Source organism: Lutjanus erythropterus, chromosome 4 (genome assembly GCF_056507025.1).
Source record: "Lutjanus erythropterus isolate fLutEry1 chromosome 4, fLutEry1.hap2, whole genome shotgun sequence".
Lineage (NCBI taxonomy): Eukaryota > Metazoa > Chordata > Actinopteri > Lutjaniformes > Lutjanidae > Lutjanus > Lutjanus erythropterus.
In genome coordinates this window covers 13,373,956-13,394,664 of record NC_139320.1, presented here as the reverse complement: position 1 = coordinate 13,394,664, position 20,709 = coordinate 13,373,956, and the positions used below count along the sequence as shown (strand labels likewise).

At 37.9% G+C, this 20,709-nt stretch overlaps 1 protein-coding gene across 1 annotated transcript; it reads right to left on the bottom strand.

The window, feature by feature from the left end:
• Positions 1 to 742: 742 nt before the first annotated feature.
• On the bottom strand, positions 743 to 20,317 carry wdfy1 (WD repeat and FYVE domain containing 1). Its single transcript, XM_084717019.1, has 12 exons — positions 20,126 to 20,317; positions 16,217 to 16,284; positions 15,996 to 16,069; positions 15,733 to 15,787; positions 11,157 to 11,307; positions 10,946 to 11,058; positions 6,634 to 6,760; positions 4,584 to 4,689; positions 3,850 to 3,951; positions 3,631 to 3,761; positions 3,403 to 3,511; positions 743 to 1,276 (listed from the first exon to the last, which is right to left on the bottom strand). The coding sequence occupies exons 1-12, from the start codon at positions 20,260 to 20,262 to the stop codon at positions 1,217 to 1,219; spliced, it is 1,233 nt and encodes a 410-aa protein (XP_084573145.1). The 5' UTR covers positions 20,263 to 20,317; the 3' UTR covers positions 743 to 1,216.
• Between the last annotated feature and the right edge of the window lie 392 nt (positions 20,318 to 20,709).

The window sequence follows — 20,709 nt, the reverse complement described above, 5'->3', positions numbered from 1 at the left end:
TAGCCAGGTAGTTAGCCTTTGATAGGAAGCCAAAAGGGCTGACACTTAGGAACAGTCAATTAAAAGTTTTCTTATTTTGCTTTTTATAGAAAGTAATAAATATCTAGGAGGTGATGATGCTGTGCTATTTTCTAAATTTGTTTTTAACAACAATAAAGTTGGAGACTCAAAATTGATAAATCTGAAGGGATCACAAGTCACACTAATCAAATCTTGAATTGTAATGTGACGGGTGCACCTCAAGATGGCTGTGACAGGATGTTTCAAGATGTGTCAAGTCATGTCACAAGGGCAGCATTTTCAAATTTCCCCACGCCTCACCTGGCTGGGTCAGTGCTGTCATGCAAACATCTGACAAGTACATCAAATTTCCATGGCAGCATCTTTGAGTGTACCCAGAGACTTCCTTCATCTATTTAGAAAGAGGCTGTCCTATTGATTTTCTTAGCACGCCTGAGTGATCACACATTAATAGTGGTTACGACTGACATGAAAAGCCCCCGCCCAGTGACAACCGACTGATGTAAAACCTCCTGAGAGTGATTTAAGGCCAACTAGTGAAAGAAAAGAGAAAAAGAGAGGAAAAAAGACAGAAAAAGCTGATCACTTTGATCAGTGAGTCAATTCAAGCAACTATCTACTATACATATGATGCAGAGTTATATACAGATGTTCAGGGGTGTTTTGTACATGTTACAGTGACTGAGTAATATGCAGTTAGTGGGCAACAGCAATAAGCAAGCTAGTGTATGTTTGTACAGGAATGGCATGTCAGCGATTTAGTGAAACCTAATTTTACAGTGCAAGGGTAATAAAAAACGACCTTTGTCAAAAGAAGCACTGGAAATATTAATATAATGTAAACACTAATATCAACACCATTCCTCCTACAGGAGAAATATTACGATACATGCACACATGTACGCACACACACCATTGTGCTTCAGATCAGAGCAAAGAGTGAAAAATCAGTCTCACACATACCTTCATGTAGGACTGACATTCAGTGAAATTAAAGACGGATTTGTCATGAGAAGCAAAAGGAATGTGGAGGGCTGCACTATCCACACACACACACACGCATACACACACGCACATTCACCAGGGGCAGGCCTGGTTGTGGCTGAAGATCCCAGGCATGATGGAGAGATATACTGTACAGAGGGGTTTCCATGACATTGGAAGAGCGGTTGGAACATGTAGTGGGCCGGGCCAATCAGCGCGAGGAGAAGCCTGTTGCTAAGCTACAGCCAACCACCTGCGTCATATCCCAGATCTGTGGAGGAAAAACAGCCAATAACAATGACAGCAGCCTGGTGCAAAGCTACATTTAAGGATTCTGCATTATTACTGAGAGGACTGGATGCAACCATTTCTGTCATTGCTTCTGTCAATCAACAGATTGGTTTATTCATCATTTACATCAAATGAAGAAAATAAGAAAAAAAATGAACCAATGAAAACATGATTCATACAATAACGCCTTTTACAACTGAAGTTGAGACTGTCCCAAAAATTCCATGAGGGAAATGCTCTGTGGTCCATTTTAATTACTTATAATAAATCCCAATGTTGACAAGTTTTAATGGAGGAAAAAAATTTAGAAAATCAAAAGTTACTACAAGAAAGTTCTCAGACCATTCTGGCAGCATAATCCATTTTTTTCTGCTGTTTATTCACGTGCACTTAACACTTACACTTAATAGACCACTAGCCACTGATCACAATAGGCATCAACATACTGACCATACAGATGGACAGAGGACAAGTAGACTGAACCGCAGCAGTTGTTCACCCCCAGATCAAAAACACATGTTTTTTTTTCCCTGGTCTACAGTGCTATTGATCCCAGATTTATTATTATTTTATTAATTTAATTTATTTTTTATATATTGTGATATATTCCTATATTATTATATTTTATTATGGTCATATTTGTTTCTAACATTTTATTTTATTTATTATTATATTTTATAATATTCTATTATTGTTCTATTTATTATTTATCCCCATAGTCCCATTACATTGGAGAGAAGGCAGACACCTCTACTGTCCAAAGAAAAGTCCAAAAGTCAAAAACACTGCAACTCACCCTTAAAAATCCTAGATGGAAATAGCACTACAGGCCAGGGGGAAAATCTGTATCTGTATTTTATTTTGGAGTGAACTGCCCTTTAAGAGGTTTCTAGGAAAGTTTTTCTGTATTGTTTTGTCTGCGAATAACGACAAACATGAATTCAAACTGACCACATTTACAATCAAATTCTACAGTTAAGAACACAATCACACAAGCTGCTTCTTTGTGTGTGTAATATAATTATATTAGGGTTGTCACAACTTCAATATTAAATTAAAAATTGATCAAAATCATCTTTCATTTTCATTAATCAAAGTAAAAGGTAGAATCTACAAGTATTTTTGTTTCTTTCTCTTCACCAGTGGCCTTCGTGCGGCATCCATCACACGTCCCAAGAACAAAAGAACACTTCAAAGATAACACGTGTAGCTTAGCAGCTGTTAAATCACGTTTGATACCATATAGATCTTTTTAAAGAAGAATCTGAAAATGTGAATGACAGTTGTCAGTGCATAAAAACAACAATCTGCTGATTTTTACAAATGAAGACCAACAGTGCCATAGCTAATAGTGCTAACCTTAAAAACCAAAGTCGACCAATATCCATCCCTAGAGCCACAACATCACGGCACAACATCAACTTGACTCAACATGGAGAAGTTCCAGGAGGCCACTATATTGTTAACGTTGAGATAATGGCATTAGTTTTAAAATACATAACTAAGTGTTGTAGAAATGTAGGGTTTCCTGTTAAGGTGCAACCCACATGACCCCAACATGCTCAGTTTGATTCCAGCTAAGGATTTGTTGTAAATGTCATACCCCCTCTCTTTTCTCTTCTTTCCTGTCTACTAACCTAAAAATGCCACAAAAAAAAAAAAAAGAAAAATCTTGCACAGATGTTTCTAAGGCTGAGGGCACACGTAACCGGTGTTTTAAAAGGACACAGGATATGCTGGGTCATCATGTATGAGAACACGTAATTAGAATCAAATATTTACAAAATACATACTCAAATAATTACCTTTCAAGCTCTCTAGGGGTGTTTCACACTGAAAAGATTTTGGGCTGAATATCACTTCAAAGACAAACTTGACAGGCATCTACTGTCTTCAATACACTGACAACCAGTAAGTACTGCATATAACCCCACTTCAAAGAGTCCAAACTATCCTGCCTGTAGATGCTAATACCAGGAGTCTAACTGAGATAAGAGAAGCTTAGAAAAATAATAGTGATTTAATTAGTTTTGTCATGATCATTGTGCACTGGACACAGCCTGACCACATGCATGAATTATCTGGTATCAAGGGTCTGTTGTTCACCTTAACAATGCGGTCGCTTCCACAAGTGACCATCAGGCCTCTGGATGGGTCCATGTCCATGTGGGCGATGTTGTGTTTCCCCTCGTGGAACGTAGCCAATGGTGTTCGACTGCACCACACACACACAAACACAAAGAGAGCTTTTAATCAGAGTTGCCCTCAGTGCTCTGAAAACAGGCCTATAATGTGACCAATCATTACAAAATTTTAGAGAAATTCTCCACTCACTCCTCTTCTTTGATGCTGTCAAAGCAGGCGTCACACACCCGCACCGGGAACTCAAAGCCCATGATCGGGTACGTGGAGCGTTTAGAACTACATTTTCCACACACGGCCTTGCCACACTTTCTGCAGTGATGCTGCACAAAGGAAAAATACACATATATTAGCATGACTGATGGGCTGAGAGACTTACAATTACCGAGGTCACTGTACAGACAACCGTACCTGTCTGAGTCCCAGGGTCTTAGTGTCCCACATCTGCTTGATGTTCCAGAAAAAAGGTTGCTCACACTTCTGACAGGAGTCACTGTCTAACCACTGGGGCGCCTGCAGAGACACATGCAGAAAACCCACAATGTTGACCACTAAATTAACTCTCCAAGTGGACAAGGGCTGAAAAAAATCAAGTCTTTACCAAGTACAACCAACTTCTAATACTGGGATACTACACCTTCCACAGTAACTACTTCATGCTGTTCTCAGCATTATACTGAGTGAGCAGCAAGTGCTGAGTAAGTTAGAAATTAGCAGTGAAGAAAACAAAGTTACAGAATCACTATAGAGTATAAAGTAGAGCTGACCAATTATGGCTTATCACAGCTATATCAGATAGTAGTATCAGCATATATGTTGTATATATGTAAACTGTAAAATATCTTGCCTCCATTACATCTTTGTGAAAAGTGACTGATAATCACATTTGAGGGGTTACTGCAAAAAAATATGTTTATGTATATATTCTTTATATTATATTCTACTTATTATACAGCTTTGTTAAACATTTGATTCTGATGGTGGCAGATGGTTGCTATGAATAACAGACCATTGTTATAGTTGACATACTAGTAAAATGTGAAAATAAAGATATATAAGAGTGTATCTAACTATAAACCCCAAATCTTGTATACCAAAGTCTAAGCTGGTTGTGTCATTACACCCTTTATTTATGTGATGCAAACCTCTTCTCTCTGTGCGTCCATGTTCCACACTGCAATGCCTCCATCAGCGGAACATGACAACAACTGCCTGGTCAATTGCAGGTAACGCAAGGCCTGAACACGCTCACTGAGGAAGACAATGAACACAAAGTTTCAATCAAATCCAAGTTTTCAATGAAAGAAAAATGATCATTTAAAACTGAATCAAAACTTCCACAGAGGAATCATAGAAAATCAAAGTTAGCAAAGTTGATTTACAGTTAGGCAACTATGGTATATCCAATCTTAAACAGCCTCGATACTGAGGTGCAATCTTCTGTTTAGAACAAATATTCATTAATGGCGAGGACTCGATATTATGGAACAGCCTCTGGGATAGTGAAAGAAAATACAGCTAAAATTAAAACAGAATAGGAGACTGACAGGTTTAGTCACATATCATCCCATTCTTCATCATCAATTTCAGCAAAGTCATACTGTTTTACCACTAAAAGAGCAAAAGAAGTTCAATACAAGATAAATCATAGGCTACATATTACCCCAAAGACACACAATAAAATGAAACCAGATCCATCCAAGTTCTGTAATAAGAAGAAGAACACAGAAGGCACAGTCTTTGATTGTTTATTAGAATGTGTATATCTGCAAATCCAGGAAAGCTGTTCTTAAAGAAACCAATGATATACTTGGTCAAATGGGAAACATTTTTCCTCTATCATGCATTATTGGTATAAATAATCCCCAAAACATTACTCCAAATCCTTTAAAACTCCTGAAAATCCTTCGTTCTGTGCTAGGAGATGCATTTTATTAAAGTCGGTGCCAGAGGAAATCACACAAGAAAAGTATTGCATTGGGGTTCATGCCTCTAGAAGCTCTCAGCTAGTATTTAAAAGAGGTACCTGTTCAGTTTGATAAAGTCTGGAGTCCTTTCATAACTTACTTTGGACCTGATTGTTTGCAAATAATAACTACAGGGCTCTGTGGTCTGGCGTGGGGACAGTACATGTATTATTTTCAATGCACTGTGTCCTGATTGTCTCTGTACATTCCTGGTTTGTATTGTCTTTGACTTTTTTGTCTGTCAAATATGCAAATAACTGTAAAAGTTGTTAATAAAGGAGAAAAAGCAAAAAGCTAGATGTTGATGAAACTGGAACATTTAGCAGCCAAAAAGCCATTTATTTTTCTCAAGAGCTGATGGAAACTAGAAAAACAGATTGTCTCAATATTGGCCTATCACAGCCATATCATATATAACATATGTGCCAATATGAAAACATGGGGTCTGACTGATACAGAATTCTTGTGGCCGGTGCCAATATTAGAGAGTAAAAACATTCAGATTTTGATTCATCAGCTGATATTTTTTACACAGAATATAATATACAGACCATAGATATACATTTGTTGCAATAATCCCTCAAAAGGATATTATTATCTTTGTTGCATGTGTTTGATAAACACATTTGAGGGATCACAGCAATACTGGCCGTCATATCGATATCAGATTTTTTTTATTCCCCAAAATTGTTTGCAGTCCCAAAAATCCAGTACTGGTCAGGCCCTGAACAGAGCTAAAAGTAGACTGAACTACACTCCAAATAAACTCTACTTTTGCACTTATCCACTTGATATGTATGCTGACAACTGTGTGCTACACAACAAAAAATGGCTTGAAAAGAGATAAACATCAAGTTGTCAACACAGCATTTAGGACCTGTCAAACTACCAGCCTTACTACTCTCATTTAATGGGTGTTTGAGAGACAAACCTCTGTTAATCCTGCTTGGGTGCAACAGGATGTACGGACGCTTGCTCTGTCACACATCCGTGAACAGGGGCTTTGTTATCAACTCCTGTCACAGAGAGGAGGAGGACTAGTAGGTGGTGAAATACGTATGAAAATCGAGAAGTGAAGATAAAAACAGAGGGAGTGCCGCCTAGGGACAGCTGTTACTGACTTCAGTGTAAAACTGATTTAGATTTTAAGCCTGCCGGTCCTTGACAGACACAGAGGAAGTGAAGCAAAGTAAGCATCCACACAAATACGAAACACGGACAGACTTACTGGTGTCCCTGCAAGAGTAACGTTCGTCCTTTGCGGCCCCCAATGTCCCACATAATGACGCTGTGGTCTGAGGCTCCAGAGAACAGCAGCCTCTGGACAGGATCCCACCACAGGGTTCCTATACTACCTGGAGGGGACGGAGGGATGAAAAGAGAGAAAAAGGGACATACTTATTACACGTGTTATTATGTGCTGCAAAAGGCCGCTGACGAACACAGTTATCGTCTGACCTGTTGGCTCCATCTAGTGCCTGCTGGGAGAACTACAGCAGGTTTAGTCTACAGCTCTGTTTTTACACAGTTGTTCTCCATACGGATTTAATCTGACCAAGATCTCATTATTTGCTTCTGTAGAGAGCTACTTTATGCCTTGCTTGCCTAACTCTAAACAGGGATGCACAATAATGGATTGTTGCCAATATCCTAAATGGAGATATTTTCAACTAATTCTGGCTGATGCTGATATATGCAGATTTTTTCCCCAGTTGTGGAGAACATCGAGTCTCTCCTATAGTTTTTAGACACGTTAATATGTCAACTCCTATTGTGATGTCACACCATCAGATGCAGACAAAATATGATGCTTTTCAAAACCACTTTTCAAAAATAAAAATGCTTTTCAAAATGTACACATTCACTGGACAAAATAACAAAACAACTACTGCTGATAGCCGATACTATATAATTTCTATACTATTGATTAACTAACAATTAAAACATTTTCAACTGATTAAATTCGTAAGTAACGAACTGATTATTGATTAATCACTGAAATCCCTATTGTATATCCCTAATTCTAAAAATGAATGTTAGTATTAGCAGCTAGAGGCTAGCCCGTAACTAATTCATTCATTAAAGCTTTATTTAATCTAGATGAATCATTGAGGGAGAAATCAAATTCAAGAAAACAAAAAATTATGACCAACAACATTATTAAAAACAATTTCATTCAAGAGTGGAGTCGTTCATATTGACTGTCTGTTTATAAGTCGTAAGAAATCGTGTATAATCTTTTAGAAGGAGCAGAAAAAGAGCAATATGTTAATGGAGTCTGCAGGCAGTGACTAAATGTAAATTAAGTTTTTACAATGTTGTGCTTGTGTTCTGTTCTTGCAGCCTGTCTGAGCTTCCTCAAGTCTGGGAAGGAGGGGGGCTGGGGAAACAACTTACTTCAACCATAGACTGTATATAATATTAGGATTTCAACTTATTTAATATACCATCTATGGCTTTACCTCACTATTTGGACTGCTGTACTCATTTTTGGATATGTTATTGTTACATATTGCTCCTGTAAGAAATAAAATAAACAGTCCAGCAGCTGTTGCCACTGGTCTGTTACAGGGTGGCCACAGATAGATTTGACTCTTTGTCATGTTTGGCTGATCAACCACATGGAACAGAACATCTGCCCATTTTTGTCAGAGGGTAGAGCATATTACACGCTAAACACTCAGTATCAGCACACAGCTGCTGTTTTCTGTACAAGTCGATCTGGAAAGACTTAATGTTTTTCATGTTTCCAGTGAAACCTACGGCATTCAAAGGGAAAGGAACTCTGGGACAGAACATTAAAGTCTTTAAGTTAGACCAGTCACATGATGAAGAATGGCCTGTGGCAGGTGCTGGTGCACAGACTAGGCTGACAGCAACTGACGACAAAGTGGAAAAACACTACTTATTCATTTGCTTCTGCTGAAGGTTTCCATCAGCTGACATATGAGGGGAAACACTGACTTTCATCTAAACATGAAACAAACCATACCATGACTTTCATAAATAACAACACTTTGTAGCACTTCAAAACATCTGGCTGCTGACAGTCACAAGTAGTAGTAGTACTGAAAATAAGTCTCTGTCCACCCTGAAATATAAAATCGACAATGAAAACTGTCAAGTTTAACTTGGCAACTGCTTAGTTTACCTCCATCTTCAAACACTAAAGTAATGTGTTTGATTTACAGTGAGCTGTAGTTGCAGTAGATATAGAATATAATATTCCACATTGAGAAACACTGTACACCAAAACTTTTTTGAGGGATCACAGAAGAGGGATGCTAAACTATAAAGTTTTAATGCATCTTAAGATCAGAGTCATGCAGCCATGCACGGACCAGCTACAGCAGACTGCCTTCATGTATCCTTGATCTTTGTAAAGAAGACAAGGCAAGGCCATTCACAGACTTATTTTTTACTACATTCATTTGCATAGTTTAAAACATGTCATTATCGAAAGCTAAAAAAAAGCGGTTTCAAAATAGGCTGCTGAAAATGTCCATCTACATTTCTTTGTTTTAAAATATAACCTAAGCGAATGTGTAATTGAATAGCCATGTTGTAGGCAATAAGTCTGTGGTAAAAATAGGTTTTTCTAGTAGCAAAGAGGGTCGTCTGATCAGATGAGGTATTCCTCTCCCTGTTACCAACCAGCTCATGAGAACATGCGTGATAATCGCCTGAAGGAGAACACTGGGAAGTGTTTGTTTCGTACAGCGAAAGTGAAAGTGTCCTAACAGCTCAATTTGCTGTGAGATCCATTTTCTTGGCACAGCTACAAGTACACTGAACCCTTTTATACAGAATCCCATGAGTAATACAATCATCCTTTGATGAAGCATTTCTATTTTGATGAGAGTTTCCAAGAATGAAAATACTCCCATCTAGATGACCGGATGAGCATGGAACCAACGCAGTTGCCATTTCTCACCTCAAACAAACAGATATGGGAATTTCCAGAGAATTACGAGAAATGGCAATTTAGATGGGAAACAGCCATTATATAAGCCAAATTGCTCCAGTAATGACTAGTTATTTTACCTGGCAGAACATGCGAGTTGCTGGTCTATTATTGTGTGACCCCTGCAGATTCATCAAAGTCACACCATAACAACAAGCAAAGTAATCAATCAATGCAGCGGTAACAACAACAACAACTCCTGTGTTCTACGAGGTAAAACTAAATTTCCAAAAATCTTTCATTGCTTTTTTAGACAATCTAAAAATAGCTAAATATTTATTATGTAAATGACTGGTTTTAAAATCTAACTGTTGACATTTATGTTACGTTCTGACCATTTATGTTGCCAAATGATTCAAGGACAAAGAGAGAAACTCCCACACACTGTCTTGCTTTTTCCTGTCACACATTCAGGTGTGCAGAGATTTTTTTCCAATACTTTTGAGGGTTGTTGCCAAGTAATTGCAAGAAGGTTATGTTGGAAATGTACTATGATTTTATACAAGTCTTCACCTAGTATTATTTCCCATTTCAAATCCTGAGCCAAGCAGGTTTTATTTTAAGCCAGCCATTGGAAAACTTGCATTTACCCACCATGGTCATTTGGTCCCGACGCTAATGCACAAAGCTGGACAAAGTTTACCTCCTGTTTGAACAGAGATGTTTGAAAGTTAAACTAACCAGTGCTACCTATTCTCAAATTATTTTACCTTAACATATTGAATAAATAATACTGTTATTGTCCTATCCATATTTTGCAGTCCCTTTTATAAATAAGAACCAAAAATTAGTTGGAAAAAAGTTAAATTATTTAATTATCTTGGAATCTGCACGTCCTTGATTATTTATTGGGTTGACTGGATGATGAACACAGCCATAAAAGTATGGTTTTATTACACAGGATAACTATATCACTGCATAACTCATAAATGTTCAGATAAGCTTAACGTTTGATTATTTGGTAATAATGATTCGAGAGACTCTGCTTTTTTAATTCCTAATTTCATTTTTTAGTAAAAAAGGGGCAAGAGTCAGGAAACACATATTTTTCCATACTTTACTTTTTTCCATACTTATTTTTATCTGGAAATCAATAAAATCAAATTCCACACTTTTCCATACTGCATAGGAACCCTGGGCTTGTATAACAACAGATTCCCACCAGAAAAGGATGTCTGATGCAAAGTAAAGTGGTGAAAATAGTCTAAATTTTTTCTTTTGCAAAATTTTTTTGGGTAACTAAGATATGTTTTGCTGCTGACCGTGTCCACAGCAGTACATTGCTTAGCATCAATGCTGGTACTCCTCTCTGCTTCTTCAACCGCCATCTACTGTCGGTAATATACTGTCTATGGATCAGAACCTCATACAACGCCACTTCAAAAAATTCAAACTGTCCCTTTAGCTCTTCTTCTTGTTCAAACCACAAGCTTTTTTTTATCGTGCAAAATGCAGTTTTGAAAGTTTTTAAATCAGTTAAACTTTTTAGGTGAACAAAAAAGCATGTGTCATCATGCTGCATTCAGTATATGATTCATTATGTGTAGGCAATTGTGTATGTGGTGTGTGTCTTTACCTTCATGCCCCTTTAACGTAGTGATGGTGGAGTACGTCTGCTTCTCCAGTTTCAATAGTGTGATCTGTCCTGAGTAATCGCCAACAAAAGCATGTTGCGTCTCGTGATCGTATCTGAGCAGGGAGTCAGGGCTAAAACACACTCTACATGTTATCGCTCAGCTGACAGATGTTCATATATACTATACACACATTGAATGAATGAAGGATACTGTAGGCAGGAGGCCCAGGCGGTGAAGTAATGTCTCCCCAGCATGCTGCCACTCTGGGTGCACATCCAGCTCACACTCTTGTCATGGCCGGTGCTCACCACCCACTCACTCTCCAGGGAGAACACCATATCTGACACACGGTTCTGGTGAGCTGCAACACACACACACATCAATTGTCATGCTTGATAAACATCAAAGAACATCTCATCTAGTCCACTGGACTTCATAACTGAGCCGTCATGGATGAGCACCATCTTAAACTAATTTGTTCTCTCCACGTGCTGATCCCATCTGCTTAGTGTCGCTGTAATACAGACTAAGACAGCTGAATCCCTTCAAACGATCTGTAGTCCCGTCAGTGTTAATGGTCCATCTGGGGAACACTTCTAAGGTGCACACTTTTGTTGACAAATGTCCGTATTCAATGTCTCTAGTTTTAAAGACAGCAGGGTTTTAAAGGTGGGGTCTGCTATTCTGGAGGAATATTGGGTATATTTAAATTCAACAACCAAACAAATCCTCCTTCACTGCTTCACTGATTTACTGTCCCATTCACTCCCCCTCCCCTTCTTCTTGTCCTGTGCACAGGCACAAACGCAACCTGTCCCGGATCGATTGAAATCCTGGTGTGAGGCTCAGTCCGAGCCACTTTTGTTTCCTATTTACAGAGCCAGGGCTGTGTAGAAATATCGATTTGCTTTCAGTGGATACACAGAACAGGGAGCTAGAGAACTGTGAAGAAGTATTTGTTCAATTTCATAAAAGGTGTATTGGATTAAAACAGTACACCCCCCTTTAACTTGCCTGCAACCAGAGCTTCAAGTCAGCCGAATTGAATGATTCTCTGCTCTGGCATTGTGACATGAAACGGCGATATATCTTGTTTGTCCAAACAGAGCAGGGACAGATGCAAATATCTTTAAGCACTGGCCCGACAGGTTACTAAGTTCCTAAATTTGATAGCCAAAGTACATTTTTGGTTGCCCAAATGTAAATTTATGTAAAAACAATACAGATAAGGCACTTTTTTTCCTTAATGGTGATAGTTTTTCCCATTAATTGTAGTGTTCCTGAGGACATTTTTCCCAATGGAAAATGTGATATGTTAATGTGACAATAAATAGTTAAAGTCAAAATCCTGCAGCACCACAGGGCTGTCTTAAAGCCACTGTCAAACTGTGCACTGGAACCAAGTAATAACAACAATGGTCACCGTTAAACACAAGATAGACACTGCTTGCAAAGGTGTTTGACGAACACAAACTAAAAAAGTTAAGATTGTAGATCAGCTCAAGTTGCAGTATTATAGTTACTGAAAGACTTCATGTTATGTTTGCTGCCACAGAAAAGAAATAAAAAGTTCCTGATTATGTAACACGTTCATAAAGCAGCAGAGCTAGTCTCTTGTAAATTCAGCAAATGTAATACATAAAGTTATTCCTTTCATTGTATAAAAGATTTTGTCATTTTTGTGCCAGTGTGTTGCAGTGCTGGCATAGAGACGACTCTGTGACTATAGAAATTATGCCTTGTTAACAGCAGATGAGCTGCACAGATGAGTGCAGCGCACACCACTGCACACAGTTTTCATGATGTGTTCCAGTTTCCAGATGTGGTCAGACAGATCTGATCACATTCTTATTATGATGCATTTACACCTCGCATTAACATGTATTTGTCTAAGATTATTAGAATTGAGGCCAAAATAAGTCTAAGAGACCCCTCATAAGCCCCGCCCATTTTGGCTTGGTACACCACTAACATTTGAGTAATCTACGTTACAAAGAAAACCACATTCTGAAGATGGTTAAAAGACATTGCTGGGTCACCTGTTAGAAAGCCACTTATCTTCACATCTTAAGCTAATGTTAGCATACCGCTGGCTGACTAGCCAGCTAATCTAATTTAATCAGTAGCTAGTTATCATTTTGCTAATATTGGCTAACACTTGCTAATCTACATGAATTTTTAGCTGGCTAGTTAGCTAAGCAATCTGCTAGCATTACCCATATTGAAATGTGACTGTGTTGCTGGAGAAAGATGGCCAAGGTACTAAGTTTGTTCAACTGTTATTGGAGCACAGAGCATAAAAGGGCAGAACTCATGAGGGTAAATTTTATGCTACGTAAAGCTACATGTACTTTCTATTTCATCCTATACTTATTTTCATCAACAAGAAAATTCCTTGCATATTTTTGCTGCCTCATGACCAAACCATGGCTCTGACTGAAAAACTTTGATCTTCTCTGTCCTCTTTCTTATTCTAGTACTCCCTTTCCTAAAAGATTCCTCTTTGTTCGCATTTGCATATATGTATATATATACACACACACACACACACACACATATATACATATATATATATATATATATATATACATATCTTACTGCTGTTTTCTGTAACCTTCTGCTCTCCTAGGTGTCTGATGGAAAAAAGTTTTTGTTCCTTGCGCAGCGTGTGCAGATGACAATGCTTATGTCATCAAGCTACAACGAACATGTTCAAATAATAAAGCAGTACAGATTTTGCTAAGTAATTAATGTGAACTACAGAGAGGGAAGCATTTCCCAAAATTTTTCTGTCATATCAATTTATAACCTGACTGAACACATGTCAGCTGTTCTTTATCACTGGCCAACAGGACTCTAAAAAAAGCAGTCTGTTTTGCCTTGTTGCCGCTCTGAAGAAAGCAACACTGACTGCCAAAAGGTAAATGGTGTTGTTAAGCTCTGCCTGGCTTTGAAGTGCACAGACACATCCTAATGCTTGTCTCATCTGATTGTGAGTCATGTTTGTGCTGTTCAGGCTCTGTTGCTTGATTTTGCAACAAGTGGTAGAAAACAGATGGAGCATTCCAGTGGTGACGTGGCGTTTTGCCCTCCAAAACAACGGGCCGGCCATCTTCCCCCTGAAGCTTGATTTTCCACTGAGGAGGCTAAATGGCTGCTGATACAGTCACAGGAACTGTGTTCTGTTCATAACCTACCAATTATGACAATAAGATAGGAGATGAAATCCAGATGTTGGGCTGCAACTAACATTTATTGCATTACTTCCATTATCGATTGTGAAAAAATGCATTACAACGTCCTAGAGCCCAAACTAATGAGCTGTCTTGGTCCCAATGCCCAAGCCACCAAATTTTCACTTTATAATAATATATGACAAAGAGATTTATAACTGTTTAATTTTTCTTTGCAATCACTTGCTACTTGGTGATGAAGGCAAAGAGTCATTATGACAGTGATCTTGAAGTTTTTGGGGTATGAATATGGTGCTCTATCAGGCCTCCAAAGCGCAACCATTTAGTGACATTTTGTGTCCATTTTTGGAGACAGTGCGACTAAATCTTAGAACTAGAAGCACCAGTGCAAACCCATCTTTGTGTGTAACCACATCGCACGTGAACATGCGTTCATGTGTGTGTGCACAAAATGAAGCATGCTATCTAGCAGCATCCTCTGTGGGAAGTGGGACCACTCCACAATACTGTATGTGGGCGTGATGAGAATCAGTCAGTCACACTCAGTCAAAGTTTAGATACAACTCTCAACTAACGAAGGACGGAAATTAAATGGAATTACTTGTGTTCATGTTAATATTCAATTATCTCAGGATTCTATATAGTTTGTTCATATGTCATTCTGTTATGTAAAGGTCAACTTACTCTTAAAACGTTCTGAAAATTCTGAAAAGGGACTGGACAATCTTTCTCTATCATGGAAAAAATCTAGCTGGCCCCTCGGCTATCCCACTACCCCCTGTAACATTTATACAGACTGCGAGGCGAGATAAAGGCATAATATTCCCGCCTTGAATGGGCTGTGTAAAAGGGGCTATAGCTAATGCTATAATGCAATCTCGTACTGACAAGTCAGCTCTGTGCTGTTAACAGTAAACTGTGCCCAGCATCAACCAAAGTTAGCATCAGTCTCCCAGACCCAGGTGCAGTACTGTGAGTTTGTTTCGCATCATTGAAAACATGAACATTGAAAAGGACATGATGTTATGTGATACTGCTAAAGGATTTCAGCGTGACCATTAGTACTTTTTCAACTTTTTAGCGCAATTTAAGAACACCCCAATAATACTGATAACCATGATAATTTTGGTCACTATAATTGTGATATGAAATTTTTATGCCATTTCATCTCTATTAAGCATACCAGACAACAACTGGCTTTCAGGTGTGATATGTACCAAATCTAGAATGCCTGTGGTACGATTGAGTCTCAGATTTTAGGAAAGTACTCCTCCTTCAGTAGAGGAATGTGAAAACACCTCTACTGACAAACTTTGCACTGATACAAATCAGTACAGGTCAGACATTTTAGGCGACATAAACATAAAAAACATTTTTTAGTGGAGGGAGTAACTAAATATTTAACCTGTTGAAAAAAAAAAAAAAAACGACTAAATTATGATACTGCAGTTTGCAATCAAACAAGAAAAATATGAACCTGTCAGTCAAAAATGAACAACACAACTCTATCCAGACTCAGCTTGTTGGTGAATGGGGCATGAGAGCCAAATGGCTTGTGAAAGTGTGTGCACATCCTCATCTCACTTTCTTACCTGGATACGTTTTCACGTGATTCATCTTGTTGAAATCTTCAGAGATGAGAAACTCCTACAAGGCAAGCAAACACACACAAAAAACAAGTTTCAAATCAAATAACTATCCTGCCCCCACAGGTGCTTGGAGGAGTCCAAATATTGAAAGTGTGGCCTATTTAAACCAGATATGCAGCTTTTTAAAGACCAGCCTCTTTGAACAACCAAAAGACTGAGCCTGGAGCGAGAATATGAAGCTGTTTGTTCAAGTTAGCTTCACTCACCACAACAGCTCCATTGTCCTGGCCTATGAAGATGCGTCTGCTGTCATGGTGGTACGACATGCAAGAGCATGGAGCTAAAGGAGGAAAGAGCAGACAGTTGCCATGAGCTGGGAAATCAACACAAAAAGCCCCCCCCCCCCCGAGACAAACAAGCATCAAGCATGCATGTATGTGCACACTGATAGTTCCTCCTTCCACTGAAGCAATGCAGGCTTACTTACAGGAGACTGTGTGGTAGATGCTTGGCCAGTACTGACCGCTGTCTCTTTTCAGCCAAACTCGGATGGTTCTGAAGGGAAACATCAAAACATCACATTTAATGTACTTTCCATTGTCTTCACAAGGGGCATTCTGCGGTCTACTTCATGTTATGAAGGAAAAATTCTGATATAAAAAACTTTAAAGTAGGGGTAGGGAAAAAAATATTCTTGTCAGTTTTGCGACTCTTTTTTTTTAAATATAAGAAAATAACTAGGGTTTAGTCTATTAGCTCAATGCTAACACATAATGATAATTCCCATTTAGGCACAAATGAATATTAGAATTGTGATTGTGGTAATATCTCAACAAAAGGATCCATTTTATTTCACATGCTTAACAGAACAAATATGCTCACACTTTGAGGTATATATTTCTTCTGTGGAAACAAACTGATAGCTGCAGACTTTACATTGCTAGCTTAATGTGCTGTGTTAAAAAAGCAAACAATAATGGCAATAACTTGTAATATTAAATTGCAATATACTTTTAGAATTGCAATACTCACAGGGAGATAAGTGCCCTCTAATCTTTTACACACTGTTTGTATGGACTTGCCCCTTGATACAAAAATTATACTTGGCACTTTTCAATGAAAATACTCAATGGAAATATCCACTGGGGAGAGCCCTCATCTAGGACTGGGCTTAATCCTTGTCTGGGAAACCAGCACTAATTCTCTTTACACACAATGCTTGATTATATTGTTCTGTTGGTGAAAAACAATTCTTGGCAGGTCACTTTTCTGGGTTTAATGAAGCAAAATTACAAATACAAAATTATTTATTTATCATAACCATAAAATATGAGGTTAGTTTTACTGTTTTTAACTGCATGAGGCCTAATTTATGTTTTTTTGTGTGTGTATATACACATACATACATACATACATATACACACATATATATATATATATATATATATATATATATATATACATATATATATACAGCTATATATATATATATATATATATATATATATATATATATATATATATATACAGCTATATATATGGAAATCACATTATGTTTTTGGTTCGACAGTGTTCCAAAGAAGCTTCTGTCAACCTTTTTAAGGAGTTGGGTTTATGGTTTTACTTCTATTCCAGTAAAATGCCTGCAAAGCATTAATAATATCAATAGCTGCAACAGTCCTGCCTGGTTTCATCAAAGACACTCACCCCACAACTTCCCTTTTCATTATCAAGTGGGTTAAATATGTGCTGGGAACCGCACCACATTTCTTCACAGTTCCTTTATGTTTAAATGAGGATGTTGCTTCTTCACACTTGTAACCAAGCATGACAACAGTATTATCACTTACAGTGTAACTCAGTGAATGCAATGTACTGATATGATCGTGCTTACACCTGCACAATTGAGATTATCTAGCTGCTGTCTGCCACAGAGAGATCAAGTTAGGAGGTCTGTCAAATTATAGTTGCTGCCTTCATGTTTTGTTGAAAATATGGTATTGACTTTATGGTGTTAATCACTTATGACTTATGACTTTTTTTGAGTTTTGATTTTTTTAGAGATTCTCACATGATAGTGATACTGCAGTCTGAACATACAATAAGCACTGGACTGGACTGGAATAATACACAATAAGATGTGCCTGCTTCTCCAGGGCAAGTAACATAATGTCATGCTAATAAATCTAGCAACTCATTTGCCCAACTGGGCAAGCAGTAAAAAATAATGAAACTATTAAACTACTTTGATTATTAATAAAGTTATTTTTCATGCAACAATGACAGAAAATTCTGTTTCCAGTCTCTAAAATGCGGAGATTCACAATTTTTCTGTTTATTATCATAACTGTGGGCTTTGGTCTGACAAAACAAGACATTTTAAGATATCACCTTGGTAACTGCAACATGATTGCAGCAGTATTTTAATCCAAAAACATCACAGTAAAACAGAGAGGTATGAAATCACAGTCTTCTGAACATATACTGTACCTTGATATCGATATTGCAAATCATCAGTTCTTGTCCTGTTGGATCTCAGTGCTGCATTTGATCATAATATTTTGCTGGACAGACTTGAACACTAGGGTCACTGTCTCTAGCAGTTTACAAAAGGTCTTATTTACCTGGTTGACAACTCAGTCTGGACATTGGTGACCACTCCTCCACTGAAACTGACCTGACATGTGCAAGACAAACCTGAGCCTCTGTGTTATTATTCCTTATATCCTGACCTAAACTTCGCATGTCACAGTAAAATCATAACTAAATTTGTCCTTTTGAAGAATACTGCCAGAGTCAGACACGCAGACACAGAAAAGTTAATATGTACTTTTATCTCCAGCAGACTGGGCTATTGTAACACCCTTCTGTCCGATGTGTCTATTGGCCAGTTACACCTCACACAAAGGGCAGCAGTACAAGCTCTGACAAAAAAAAAAGCCCACATTACTCAAATATTAAAATCTATATATTTATTACCTGTCTGTCACATAATTCATTTTACAAACCTTTTGTTGGCTTTTAAAATCACTTGCCCCGTCCGCTCTGTCTGACATGGTCAAGACGTATGCGCCTGTTTGGTGCTTTAGTTCCTCTGACTCAAACCTCTTGATTATTCCAAAGGTCAGGAGTAAAAGGCACAGAGAGGCAGCCTTTGTTAGTCAAGCCCCAAAACTTAAGACACATGTTTTGACCATTGCTTTCTCCTGAATATTCTTAACTGATGTTTTTTTATCTTGTCTAAACCTGCAGTTTTAACTCAATCTAATTTTTTTTAACTATTTTTGTTTACCCTGTGTTTATAGTTTTATGATAGTTATGTGATTTGTTAGAGGTAGAATCAGTAGGACTTGTCACAGCTGTTTGTAAATGCACTAGAAAGACAGACAGTATACATTGTTATTTGGAGGGAAATGTGGCATATTACACCTTTAAACACTTAGTGTTGCATTTTAAAAATAAAGCTATGATAACAACAATAATAACAATTATTATTATCATCATTTTTATAAAGACAGAAAAACTTTAAGATGATATCTAGTCTCATATATATATATATATATATATATATATATATATATATATATATATATATATATAGTACTCACCCTGGCCTAACTGACCGGGTGAGTACTTTTATTTGTAATCCTTTAAGTTAAGTTTGAGGATATACTTACACTTACAACTTATAAACAAAGTAAAACTTAGACTTCCTCCAACACTGATTTTAGCAGCCATTTCTACATGTAGCTATTAGCCTAAATACATGCGTAGCTTAGATGCCACACATTACAAAGCAACTTGTTGTAAGATAAACATCCAACCTATTTCTATCTACTCACTTGATTATCACTGTTTACATGTAGCTAATCAGACAGCGGCCAGAATATTAATACTTTCATTACAAGGCTAAAGCTAAAAAACAGAACTACTGACAAATAAAATATTGATAACATACGAGGAGTACCGAAAGGCAGCAGTCGCTAGTTTGAGAAAGTAATGTTTACTATAAGCAGTAGATAGCTAGCTTGTTGGGTCAACATAGCTTAACACGTCGTGACACTGTTACATGGATCGTGAAAGCGAACGCTATAGGATGAAAACCGAATATTATAGCTAATCCCTTTTGCTCTTATGGTTGGTTGTTTGTTTGTGGATAATTTATAGACCTGACTCATTCTTGGTGGGTGTCTATCCCAACAGCGTCCAACAGTAGTCTTAGTAACATATGGAATATCCCAACCAGTAAATAAGTCATTCCGAGGGATAAAATGTGTGTTTTGTGTTGACCGTCCTCCTTAAACCAGTGCGCCAAGAATTATGAGTGCATTTACCAGCAAATAGACCGAGCCCGCTAGCTAACTACTGCTACCGTTAGCCTGCTTGGCAAACTCACCTGTCCTCGCTGACCGTGATCACTCCATCTTCTTTTGGTATTAAAACGGCCGCATTGACAGCGTCTGAATGTCCCTCGATCTTGTTTAAAAGGATAGGTCTGGCGGTTTGGGGCCTCGAATGAATCTCCGCAGCCATGGTTATAACTAGCCAGCAGTGTTTTCCTGCAGCTGATTTTCCTCCTCACTCCCCAGTAAAGAAGGATCAGCTGACACCCGGAGCCGCTGTCAGGATTACTGTAATACCTGCACGAATGCGCCCGTCAAGATTACCGTAATGACTACATGGATGCGCCCAACCAACTAGGACTGATGCTTCTATGATCCACATAAATTAAGGAGACCATCCTCAAGAAGATTGGCTATTTTTGTATGGTTGTTAGATGAAACGAGTTTGTGTTTACATTTTCACAGGAAAAGTTGCAATGAGTCATACATTAGCAAGTCAAAAAGAAGCTAAATGAAATTCTTATTTACTGCTTTTGACCACAGTGGCCTCCAGAATGAGTAAAACATAAAAGCTCCTTGGATTAGCTTTAAGTACAGTACTTGAATTACTGTACTTTTTTACATTTTATTACTGGAA